We start from the raw sequence: 12,236 nt of genomic DNA on the forward strand, positions 1-12,236 counted from the left end.
GAGAGAGAGAGGGGCCATTTTAAAGGGTTGTCCTCTGTCAGCAACTCTGGCCAAAGGGGTAACAATGTTGTCGTCTCTTTTCAGTCTCAGGCTCCAACGGGTGCTCTTTTGTTTCTTTAGTATTTTATTGTTGCGCTCACACAGGTCATACAGCACCGCCACCTAGATTACAGGCCCAAATATGGGTCACGTTGCAGGTGGCAACTGGTAAGACACCCTATGGGCCAGAACCTTAGCATTAGTTTGAAATCATTGCAGTGGGACCCTTGAATACAAAAACATATCCTGTTTAACAAAGTGATAAGTGATGATGAAAAATCCCCTTGCCAAAAAATTCAGTCTGGCTGCGGTGACACCAATTTTGGGTCTCAACCCTCAATTTGGGATTTAAAACAATAAAAATTATACAAGTGTTTTTTCAAGTAGGGAAATACTCGAGCTTTTTCAAAATGTCAACAGATATTTATTAAAGGACTGCTGCTGAATACATGATTATAATTCCAGATGCGGGACGTATATTTCATTTTGTAGCAGAATAAGGGGCTTAGTGATGACAGTTATGGTGAGTTAAAGTATCAACGAAGTGTTGTTTGCTGGAATATGAATTGGGTAACATGGAAAACAAAAAAAGTAAACATTCTCTTCGGGTAAAAAGAGTTTACAAAAACGAGTAATCATACCAACTCTGCAACTCTCCTTTGGATAGTAGCTTTTGGCAACATGTGCAACAACAACAGTCTGTAATTTAACTTCGTTGAAACTTAAAACCTCAATAATTTTCTTTGGACTGACAGACTAAATTAACTCTTTACTAAAACATTTGTGGAGGGGCTAGCTGTCTGCATTAGAGCTCATTTCAAAAATACACCAGTTGTAATGTGCTCATTTCTGTTCTGTATATACACGCAATGTATAAAATCCATGGCAAGTTCATCTAGTCTGGATGCTATTTTTTCCCCTACAATAAATTCATGTTCCTGACGTTGCCATGCGAGAATCGCCCCCAAAAAACCCAAAGACAGCGATATACAATAAAGTGCATTCAGGTGGTGAGCACTACAAAGAACATCAGTCTTCTTCATCACTCCATAAGGCATCATCATCATCCAGATCTACACCTTGGAAGAGCCTTAAGCAAGGGGGAGAGAGAAAAGAAAATGACATTTAAGAGTGTCTAATGAAAGAAAAAAGGTGTCTTGACATGAGGAGGAAGGAGTGACTCACTGATTGTAGCAGGGCGAGTGTGGGTTGTTAAAGTGACTGTATGGGTTGGCTTTGTTGAGCAGGCCCAGGCACAACCAGCAGAAATAATGCCGGCAAGAGGTGCACGTCATTTTGTTGCAGCCGTCCACTTTCTATACTCGCACAATAATGGAATAATATAAAGTTCAAATTCATCCATATTAAATTACATTTGTATGAAAATGCAATTGGACGTCTACTGCTGTTAACAGTGATTTTAAAACAACACATACTCTTTGAATACTACATTTATACCTGGGCTGGAAGTTAAAGGATTATAAATGCCTTATTAGGGTAGTGAATAGTATATTTACTTTTCAACCTTTGAATTCAGGTTCCTATAAATATGTCAGCAGCCAGTGATCTACAGGACAAACACCCACCTGTATATTAGTGCCACAGTATGGGCAGCTTTTGCAGTTTTCACTGAGCCAGTCTCTGCTGAAGGACTCTTCCACAGCTTTCTGGATCACTTTTTTGCCAAATCGCTTTTCCATAAACTTTTTGCCCTCGACCGTGGCCGACAGGTACTCATCTCGGAGGCTGCGTAATTCTTCTGTTTTACGAGAGAGGATCAACAAAATACAATATTTAGTCTTCAAATCGACAATTACAAATACAAAACAACAATTTGTGAATGAATAGGCTCAATTTTTAATATGAAAAAATATTTTTTTCCAGAAATGACACTAAGATAAACTCAATTCATGTCTGCCAGGCATCTTAGAGTTCCAAGTTTTACTCATATTGGCCATACCTGGAAACATCTAAGCTGACTGGAATTTGAACGACAATGTAGCTTTAAACATATTTTCTTAAGGAAGATACTCAATATAGTGACTTAACATTACTCTACTGAATTCCATGAACTTCCCTCTTTTACAATGGCTAGTACAAAATTAACTACGCACATAATCTACCAAAGTTCAGATGGAAAAAGACTTCAAATTTAGGTGAATTTTGCGCTGAAAGGTGCCTATCAATCAAGTTACCTGCAGGTATCTTACAGTGAGAGAGCCCGTGGTAGCCCATCTTACACAGCGTGCAAAAAGCATACTGGCACACAGAGCAGATGCCCATGGTGGTATCAGGCTCCACCATGACCGCCGTTCCGCAGGAGTAGCGGGGGCAGTACACCACGTCGGCCATGCCATCCAGACTGGACTGGAGCAGGAGGCGGTCGTAGCGGGCGAACAGCTCCTCGTCCACCAGTTGCTTGACCTAGCGAGTACGTAAACCAGAAACAAGGCGGCAAAACATTTTAAACTCACTTTACATAGAGAACACACCATATGGCAATTCGGTACCTGCATAGGCGTGGCTAAAGAGGAGCACTTGGGCTCCGGGCAATTAAGGCACTGCACGTTGCCGTCCTTTATTTGGATCTGGAAGTATTCGCTCATGCAAGCCTTGCAGTAGACATGCTGGCACTCCTTGAAGCACACGCAGTCGGCGCCACGCTTCTCCGAAAAGCAAATGGCGCAGGAGAACTGAGTGCTGTCAAAAACCTTCTGGCATTGCGCCTCGTCAAAGTCGAGCAGATGAGGTAGGAGGTCAGCACGGGTGTCCAAGGACACGATGGCTCGCGGGTCCAACGGGGACTGCTGGTCACGCTTGTCCTTTTTCAGCTCTCTTATGTCCTCTGGGGTTTCGCAAGGACCCCCAAGCTGTGTCACATCTGCACAAGATGGAGAAAAATAACTGAAAATCTTCTGCGCCAGTGACCAATAGCACTATTGTTTTACCTGTGACCGCGTGATCGGGTTTCCTGCTGCGTTCCCCGCTCGCTTTACTTTCATGCTTGGTGACGAGGAGGGGAGAGTGGATGCCCAAGAATTCCAACACCTCCTCGCTGAGGAACTGAATCCACGTGAAGAGAACCACGCAGCCTTGGTTCTCCTCCCATAGTTCATCTAAGCGTCGGCAAAGGGAGCTCATCTGATGAGTGAGAGCAAATAGAGGACGAGTTACAGGTTGGGATGGATAGATGATCTGCAGTCCTAGGTCACACCTGTCCTCTGGTCATCCATTTTGAGCTGATGGTGAAGCTTGGTGAATTTTTCGATGGGTAGTCTTCAGGGAGCTCAAAGTTGACAACCAAAGGAGGCAAGAAGCTGATATTATATTCGGTTTTCTTCTCTCCTGGAAGAGAGTCACAATAGTAGTAAGAGACTCAACGATAGTTGAGCCTCTGAGAACTACAGTAGAGTGCTAACTCCAGTTACAATTCACAAATTAACTCTGATGAAAAATAATGTTATGGATTAGGATTAGCACAGTTGATTTTTTCTCAGCGAATCGCTAATTAGGTCGCCGATTTGTTCCCCGGTACCATTGACGACAACTTTGAAACCGGGTGGAAGCTTTACGCAGAGCTGGATCTCTCCTCCCTGGGCTAAATCCTCTCGATGGAACTCCTCCTCATAGATACTTGCTAAGGCAAGCAACTCGTCCTCCTGGTCTGCCTTGTCCTGAGACATTTACATTCCTGGCAAAACAATTTAGCAGTAAAAATTGGTGTCCTAGTTAAGTAGGAGGCGTGTGCGGAAATATCATCAGTCTTTAGCCAGTCTCGGCTACAGAGCTAGCTTTCTTCAAGGAAGCGGATCTCGGCAATAGCTTCAACTTGTAAGAGCGTCAACATTGTACCTTCATCCGTGTGAAGTAATTTTGAAAAGTAAACCTGGTGCCACGTGACAAGGATGTTTTAAAAATAGTTGCTTACCTTAAAAGTGCCAGAAGCTACAGACGTGTGCACGGCGCCCTTAAGTCACAGCGCCACCCACAGGTCTGGAGGTGCTAGCGCACGTTACACAACTCAGAAAATACACTCGCAGGCTAAAATTGCAAGTGCACTTAATGCATTTGCATTTATGTCCATTTTTAAAGTCTCAGAAAAATATTTTCTATATTGGAGACTTGCCAATTCAAATGTAAATTGGCTACTTAGTTGTACCAATATCTCTTCCAATTATTTCGTATAACGTTTGACCCAATTTAACATTCTTATTAGTCACTCCACCACTTTAAATGAAAATTCTAAGGAGCAAAGTGATGTAACCCTAGTCACCTTTGAACTCCTAAGGCATGTTTAAGAACCTTTGAAAAAACAAATATTATTTCAAAGTTGCATTTCTCGCCCTTTCGGATGGAACATTGGAGTGAAAGTAGAATTATCAAGGTCATTATTCGGTTACTACTTGATAATGAATGAAAAAAAATAGTTCTTAACATTTATTTTTGCTTTTTGATGGTGTAGCATCAACATCAGCACCTGGTTGAACATTCTGTAGAAAAACGCAACCCCTGAGGGGATAAACCGAAAGTCAAGTAAAAGATTATACAACTAAATGACTGTGAAATGCTAAGCCAGCTGATGAAATACTCCACAATAGCAGATTTGAGACCTTGTTTTAAATCTAAATACCAAAAAAAATCTTAAGTATACATAAAAAAAAGTTAATAGCCAAACGATCCAGAATTTTCAATCTGCCCTTTTCCCATGATCAGTATATACTACAAACATACGTATTCACGTATCCCAGTGTTACCTTTGTAAATGAACTAGTTTGTACACATGAAGCAAAACAAGTCAGTGAGTACAACTGAAAAAAGGAAAACTGCCAGATCCTCACAAGCGCGACACAATGAGTGTAAATAACGAAAGGTTAGTCAATGTCCATTTCGGGAGGCTTGTTCTCCGCCCCTTTCTGCTCTGTGCCTGCGGGTTGGATATTGTCTGATTCGGGTTGCTGGCCCTCTGTTGTTCCCTCCTGCCCATTGGTGGGCCCGTTGTCAGTCTTCTCTTTAGGAGGGTCCACCTTGGGCTTTGGCTTTGACAGCACAGGGTTGCATGCTGAGTAAAGCTCCTGCATAGAAATAATGATGGCAGAAACAAATGCTAGATCAATATCTTGCATCGCTTGTTGGGGGAATTACAATAAAATTGTCCATTAAGATAAATGTGACACATATTATACTTCATGAAATGCGTTTTGATATTATCACAATGTTGCGATGTTGCTAGAAGGTCAAAACAGTAGAATTTGGAATTCAACGCAATAGACGAACTCATACAACAAACAATAGTTTATTCCTACAATCCCTATAAAGCACTATTAAATAGTAATATCGTTGTACAGTAAGTACCGTTCCACTTTGTATGGAACATGAGACCATGACTTGCATACCTTGGACTTGGCCTGAATCTCTGTGATTTTGACAACCGGGTCCAGGGTGAGTTCCTGATTGTTTTGCAGGTTCATCTTGTTGTTCATCCACGCCATGGCGTCGTTCACCAGTTTCTCCACTCGTGTCACCTCCAGCTCTTCCAAGTGTGCAAATTGCTCCTCCTTTAGGGAGACAATGGGCTTTATTTTCGATGACACAGCCACTTTTCACATTTTAGGAACTCTGATTTAGACACGTCAATGCAAACCAAGTGTTCCATCCCAGCCTCAGAACATGTTCAATAATTAAACATCATTAAATGAGCCTTCAAACTGTATGGTTTTGGTTTTCCAAGTCTTTTGGCAAACATTTGTAGCACCAAAAATTGTTGCAGTTACCTTTGCCTTGTAGGCATTGATGACCTTCATGTACATTTGAATATGCCTGCCCAGCTCCTCAAATGCCCTTGGCCGCTCTTCAGCTTCCATGGCTCTCTCAACAATAGGCTGCCCGATTTTCTGAGGACACAATAGGTAGAAGTTAGAGTGAATGTTTGAATCAATTATCAAGTAATCTTGCAATCCCAGTCAACGCTTTCAATCCTATCCGTGATCGTTACCTTCAGTTCTGCCAGTCTGTCAATGTAAACTTGCTTCTGCTGGTCCTCTCCATCCTCATACAGCCAAGTCTCTGTGTCCTCCAGTTTGGTTGCAAAGGCATCACGTTCCTGAGGGTATTTATTCATGAGAACTGTAAATGTCACGCAAGAATAGAAAATGTGAATAAATGCATTTCCAAACAAGTTTTCTTACCGCTTCTTTGACAAACTTCTCCAAGGTGCCATATAACTTCTCTCTCATTTCATACACATACTCCTCCACACTGTTCTTAGAATCGTTCCTCTCCTTCTCCAGTTTATCTTGCATTATCATCTTCCCCTAAAGGTGTTCAATAAAAATGTTGTTTGGAGAAGCACCGGGGGGACTTTTCCCAAAAGCTAAGTCAGCAGATATACAGTGCAACTGCCACATTCAGTTTCCAGATTGTACTTCACAGATTCCACATTCATAATAATGAATTTGAGTAACATTCGCTATTGCTAGGGGATAAAAAAAGAGCAACAGTCGGCTAAAGCAAAACCTCTTGGACTGCATGCTGGGCATGCCCGCTGCTTTTGAAAACATTACCTCATTCTCCACAAACATATTTAGGACATCAGTAGACAGCTGCCAGTACAAGTTGGTCTCAACGGGCAGATCCACCATCTTTGTTTTCACTTTGGCCTTCTTTGCATGAGGCTCATTCTTTTTCTCTTGCTTGCTTTCCTCTGTCGCCGTCTGAAAATGTGTACGATATAAAAATGAGGATATACCACAATAAAAAGACCTACATTTGACATAAAATTAATTCTTAAACAGCAATTTTACCTCCATCTCCTCTGGGTCAACTTTTTTTTCTACTCCTGGAACTCCTTTCTTATCTTCCTGGTCTACTTGCATTTTGTTCTGATGCAAAAACAATAAGAAAAACACATTTCGGTCTGCCTTTATTACATTTTGAGCCAAAATGACTGTAAAACATTTCCACTCAAAACCAATTTTAGGCCATTAAAATAATAAAAGTAAAGCAGACACTCTAGTTTGCTTTATTGTCCCGCTTGATGACATTCTTACGTAATGAAGCAAATTACTTCATTCTTTTCATACCCATTTTACTGTTGTGTGTTGGAGGGTGCCCATCCTAACTGTATTATCATTTGAAACCAAGTAATAGGAAGACAATATTTTGAAAGCAAGTCACCTAACACGATGATGAATACAACCGCGACACAAAAGGGAACTCATGGAACCTGCCTGCCAAATTCCACCACAATGACAAACTGAATGTTAATGTGAGGCGTGACCAGACACTGTGAAAGTAATCCCAACATGAACCCAAGCCCCTCGCCTGTAGAAAGTGCAAATGGAGACCACACAAACCTCCTCATCCTTGGCTGTCTGGTCTGTCTCCATTGGTTCCTCACCATCTGTTGCCTTCACCACCTCTATGAGGGAAGCACTTGCCACGCTGAATATGCCGTGGATGTTGACACGAACCTTGACCTTCACTTTGGCACTCTCTCCAGATGACTGAGGGACCACATTTTGGATCCGGAACTGGCCTGTGGGTGGAAACTGTTAACTCTTCTTCTGTGGCTAACATATTGTGTAAGAATGCCATTTTTCTTAAAGGGTGATATATGTAGTCAGCAAAATTGGTTTGCATTAGGCTAGCGAATGAACACAATGAAGCATGAATGTCCAAGGATGCACTATACCTATGGAGGTGCTGGGATAGGACAGCTCCTTGGGTTTGTTGTAGTACGCTTCGAGGAGAAAGGCCTCCTTTCGATAAAAAGTCAACACTTTGGAGAAGGGAGCGGCATGGTTCTTTGGGAAAACTTCACAATCGCTGTCAATGGGAAAAAGAGAGTGCAGGTCAAGAGAAAGCCCTCTAAAAAGAAAGAGCTATGAGATAAATACAAACTTCTGTGGATTTTTATTGAATTCACAAAGTTGGAAAGCCTGAATTTCAACATTTCAGAGGTCAACTCAACTAAAACCAGGTCGCTAGTTTTCATTTCTTTGTTGTTTCATTTAGTGTTGAACTAAGCAGCTGACCATGTGAACAAGAGGCCCGCAAATCTGATGTTACTTGAACGCAATTAAATACTATGAATGACCGTTTACCTCTGTCCTTCCTCTGCTGCAGAGTTCCATTTAAGAGAAATAGAGTAAGGGACAACATCCGTGATGGAGAACTCTCTGACTTTGAAGGCCGGAGACAAGATGGCACACTGTGTGAAGGAAAGAGGTCATTTGCAAAATAAAAACGAAAAATGTTGCATTTTTATCCTTGCTGTAAGAAAGTAACCAAGACAACAGTACCTGCAGTGCACAGCCTCTGACTACAGCCTCATCTGCATTCAGAGTAGTGTTCAGCTCTTTGCCGAAGAACTTGCTGATGCGTTCTTTGATGGCGGGAATTCTGGAGGCACCGCCAACTATCTCCACTGCGTACACATCTTCTTTCCTCAACTCTGGGATGAGGTAGAAAAGGGCACAAAATTGGAATTCAATCCAAGATGTTGAGCCTTTTGAGTCCATCAAAATGTCTTGTTGACAATGGACAATACAACCATCATTGAACGGACATGCACTCACTCGCTTGCTCCATGATGCTGCGCAAAGGGGCTTCCACTTTGGCTAGCAGCCCTGCGCATTGCTCCTCAAACTGACCTCTGTGGACACAGAAAACAAAGACCATTATCATGGTTGCTGGTGGTTTAGCATATCGACTTCTGGACCTCACCTGTTAAGCTTACTAGACACATCAATGTCATTCATGAAACACTCAATGTTGAGGGGCAGATCGGAGGAGTTGGCGCTCATCAGTTTCTTGAGCTTCTCGCACTCCTGGTAGAGGCGCACTAGCGCACGAGGCTTGGACCTTACGTCCAGTTTGTACTTCTTGGCAAATTCCTCACAGAAGTGCTTCACCAAGATATCGTCAAAGTACTTCCCACCCAGTTCCGAATCAAACGCCGTCGCCAGTACCTGAAAGAGTACGTGGTTAACATTGGACGGCCAGCTGTGACGGTAAAAATTCATTATTCGAATAGTCACCTTAAGCTTTCCGGTATTAAAGGCACAAACAGAAACCTGGTAACCAGAGTGACCCACATCTACAAACACAATATTTCTTGGCTTCTCTTCCGGACCTGGTAGGTCCTGCTTATAGATTCCATAAGCCAAAGTCACTGCAATAAAAATAAAAAGACAATTGTAATGTTATGTCTCTGCTCATTGTTGTAGCGTCGAACAAATAGACTTTGCTGAACAATTTAAAAAGAAAGAAGAAAGGAGATAGAAAAAGACAATCTTTGAATTCTGAGCAGCATAATAAGTTTGCGGGTGACTGGAGTATACATAGAAAAGCATAAATCACATTTTCAGCATGTTAGTGAAACTATGCAGTCACACTATAGTGGCACATATGAATTTATGACTCATATTAAACAATAAAAAAATGTCAAACAGAGTCCACTGCAATCAATGTCATTGAGATGACTGTTGTTCTAATTACAGATTGAAGGGCGTTGTTTTTTTTTAAATTATACAGGTGCCACTGTAAAAAAAAGAAATGAATCGTGATACAGTTGGCAGTGCGTGCCCAAGTACCGGCTGTGGTCTCGTTCATTAGTCGCAGACAGTTGAGGCCTGCAATCTGCGCAGCATCCATGACAGATCTTCTCTCCGTGTCCGTGAAATAACACGGAACCTGTGGAGTGAAATAAATGCACACTAATGCAAAAATAAGTGATGCGGTGGTCATATTAAAACTATTTAACAACTACAAACAGCGTTTGAATTTCAATTCCTCCAGCGTTTCTTACAGAGATGACGCAGTCGGCCACAGGTTTCTTCAGGTCGCTTTCAGCCGTCTCCTTCAGCTTGGTTAGAAGCATGGCTGACACTTGCTCCATACTGAACAACTTTTCCTCCTCCAAGTACATCACCTGACATTTTGAAAGACACATTTTTTTGAAAATTGTTCCCACACTGTGAAGCTGCGCAGGGGTGCCAAGCTTGAATATATGGTATTATCTGAATTTTATAATTTTACAGGCAGATATCATGGTGCTTCAGTAGTACTGGTATAACATGGAATCATAATATGATTATAAAGCCTTTCACCTTTAAACCAGTTGATCCCGAAGGCATTTGTGCCAAGTCATACACCAAATTGGACTTGACCGACTGAACATAGGGATCTGAGAAAGGCCGTCCATGGAATCGCTTAAAACCCTGTGCTGTGTTTTTACAGTTGGTCACCACCTACAACCGAGGAAAGAAAGATGAAAAAGACATTATTACGTATGTTGTACTTTTTTTTCCTGGAAGGAGTACTCACCTGGCTCTTGGCTGCAGCTCCTATAAATCGATTCCGTTGTCCAAATGAAACGAAGGACCTGGGAACATTCAAAAATTCATTCTCATTAGGGGACATTTATTACATTAATTAGTTTACTTATAGTTGTGTTAAAATTTCAAACACAAACTTCCAGTCCAATTTCCAGTAGTATTAAGACAAGTGGATTTCTGGTTATTATGTGTGTGCGTGCGTGTGTGCGTGCGTGTGCGTGTGTGTGCGTGCGTGGGCGTGTGCGTGCGTGGGCGTGTGCGTGCGTGCGTGCGTGTGCGTGTGAGTGTGTGGGTGTGTGCGTGTGCCCTAAATATCAGTGGTAATTACAATGTTTTGATTCAGACACACAGTACATCGAGTTTTTATTTCATTTAATTATTTTAGTTTTAGTTTTTATATTTTAATTAAAATATATATATTTTATTATTGATGAAGATTTTTAAGTTGATTAATTATTTTATTATGGTTATATTTCTTGATTTAATTGAATATTTTCCCACCAGTTGCAATAAAAACATGTGTTGATTAATGTAGAACTGCCAAATTTCAAAATTTCGTGTAAATCTATATACATATACGAGAAGTTATTTCCGTAGGTAATGCTAGAATTTTCCAACAAGCATGGACTGCCTCCATCACCTTGGTATTCCGGTTGGGCGGTGCTAAGTCACTCGTGAACGTCAACGAGTACAAGAACATGCACCGCCCGCCCGTCGTTCCCTGGTGAATGCGTTTAACGACCTGATGGTTACAGTTAATAAAAAAACTATGATCTCAGCTAACAAAGCTAGCTTGGGTGGGCACATATAGTTACGATGTGTACAAGATACAAACTGTAAAAATTCGATTCATAAATCAAAAGTTCATTCAAACCAGCACCGATATTTAAAGCCTGTATTGAATAAATCAAGTGCCGCTAACAGCATTTTTAGACAGAGGAAGCGCTGCGTTCACGTGTGTCATTAACACCAACATCAGTAGGACAACCACAAAATAATAATAAAAAAATATAGAACGATACTTCCTTGTTAATCGAGGCGGATCAACAACTCAGTAAGAGTACTTACGGTGTGCATCTGTCGCTGAACTCATTGGCGACGGTCTCGATACCACCGGCTCGGGCTACGGCGACATAGCAGCTTTGAAAGCCCAAGTCAAATCCCACCACAGACATCTTCAGACTGAGTCTTCAAACTTCACTTGCGTCCTTACGTACGCCGGCAAATTATGACCAACACGACACGCGTATGACTGTTCAATAATGTGAAAGTTCAGAGAAGAAGTTATAAGGTTGGGCTAAGTTGGGCTACTATAACATGCAGACATAATCCCCACCGTTGAGCGACCGGTGCTCCGAATTTCCGATCTGTACTGCGCTGCTTGCTTGGTGTCTCAATGTGGCCTAGTGAAGTCTCGCCACCAGGTATCGTGAGATCTGGGTTTCCAGAAACATCATTCTGGATCTTTCCAAACCTGTCCGAATATTTTGCCGGTTTTAAAAGTCCCTAGAGCGTGTTTCTAGATTATTATTTTCGTCCAGGTTTTATCATTAAACCATTTTTGTTCGAGTCGATAAATTTAAACAGATCTTAATATGTTTTTCTTATCAGGGTTAATGTTAGTTTTTCTTTTTAAACTGTATTTTCAATTTAATGAACCTTATATCACTTTGTTTTGGGTACTGTTTCTTTTTAAAACGCTCTATGAATCTTATGAATGGCAAAAAGTAGCAGTAGTAGTACTAGTAGTAGTACTAGTACTAGTAGTAGTACTAGTAGTAGTACTAGTAATAGTACTAGTAGTAGTACTAGTAATAGTACTAGTAATAGTACTAGTAGTAGTACTAGTAGTACTAGTAC

General features: G+C 41.4%; 2 protein-coding genes across 4 annotated transcripts; both read right to left on the reverse strand.

The window, feature by feature from the left end:
* Positions 1-407: 407 nt before the first annotated feature.
* Positions 408-4,081, reverse strand: rnf14 (ring finger protein 14). 2 transcript variants are annotated; one of them, XM_077593007.1, is made up of 9 exons: positions 3,968-4,081; positions 3,575-3,730; positions 3,254-3,384; positions 2,988-3,180; positions 2,550-2,920; positions 2,235-2,463; positions 1,626-1,798; positions 1,225-1,355; positions 408-1,129 (listed from the first exon to the last, which is right to left on the reverse strand). In XM_077593007.1, the coding sequence occupies exons 2-9, from the start codon at positions 3,720-3,722 to the stop codon at positions 1,069-1,071; spliced, it is 1,437 nt and encodes a 478-aa protein (XP_077449133.1). In that variant the 5' UTR covers positions 3,723-3,730; positions 3,968-4,081; the 3' UTR covers positions 408-1,068. The 2 variants fall into 2 exon arrangements, with proteins under 2 accessions (XP_077449133.1, XP_077449134.1); XM_077593008.1 differs by lacking the exon at positions 3,968-4,081 and adding an exon at positions 3,892-3,956.
* A 382-nt stretch (positions 4,082-4,463) lies between these two features.
* On the reverse strand, positions 4,464-11,829 carry hspa4a (heat shock protein 4a). Of its 2 annotated transcripts, XM_077592448.1 has the most exons (20): positions 11,713-11,829; positions 11,445-11,628; positions 10,366-10,423; positions 10,149-10,289; positions 9,848-9,970; positions 9,633-9,732; positions 9,078-9,211; positions 8,764-9,008; positions 8,616-8,692; positions 8,340-8,491; positions 8,142-8,248; positions 7,730-7,863; positions 7,392-7,573; positions 6,840-6,917; positions 6,600-6,749; positions 6,225-6,350; positions 6,032-6,139; positions 5,811-5,930; positions 5,433-5,594; positions 4,464-5,111 (listed from the first exon to the last, which is right to left on the reverse strand). In XM_077592448.1, the coding sequence occupies exons 2-20, from the start codon at positions 11,549-11,551 to the stop codon at positions 4,911-4,913; spliced, it is 2,505 nt and encodes an 834-aa protein (XP_077448574.1). In that variant the 5' UTR covers positions 11,552-11,628; positions 11,713-11,829; the 3' UTR covers positions 4,464-4,910. The 2 variants fall into 2 exon arrangements, with proteins under 2 accessions (XP_077448574.1, XP_077448573.1); XM_077592447.1 differs by having other exon boundaries at positions 11,445-11,762.
* Positions 11,830-12,236: the final 407 nt, after the last annotated feature.

The sequence above is a fragment of the Stigmatopora argus genome, chromosome 22, assembly GCF_051989625.1.
Source record: "Stigmatopora argus isolate UIUO_Sarg chromosome 22, RoL_Sarg_1.0, whole genome shotgun sequence".
NCBI lineage: Eukaryota > Metazoa > Chordata > Actinopteri > Syngnathiformes > Syngnathidae > Stigmatopora > Stigmatopora argus.

Excerpts from the sequence above, each read along its gene's own strand:
- rnf14 (XM_077593007.1), bottom strand. The coding sequence starts at position 3,722 with ATGTCTCAGGACAAGGCAGACCAGGAGGACGAGTTGCTTGCCTTAGCA. Across the intron at positions 3,385-3,574 it reads TTTCAAAGTTGTCGTCAATG|GAGAGAAGAAAACCGAATAT; the intron begins GTACCGGGGAAC and ends ACTCTCTTCCAG. Across the intron at positions 2,921-2,987 it reads ACCCGATCACGCGGTCACAG|ATGTGACACAGCTTGGGGGT; the intron begins GTAAAACAATAG and ends CATCTTGTGCAG.
- hspa4a (XM_077592448.1), bottom strand. The coding sequence starts at position 11,551 with ATGTCTGTGGTGGGATTTGACTTGGGCTTTCAAAGCTGCTATGTCGCC. Across the intron at positions 10,424-11,444 it reads TTCAGCGACAGATGCACACC|GTCCTTCGTTTCATTTGGAC; the intron begins GTAAGTACTCTT and ends GAATGTTCCCAG. Across the intron at positions 9,212-9,632 it reads AATGAACGAGACCACAGCCG|TGACTTTGGCTTATGGAATC; the intron begins GTACTTGGGCAC and ends TTTTTATTGCAG.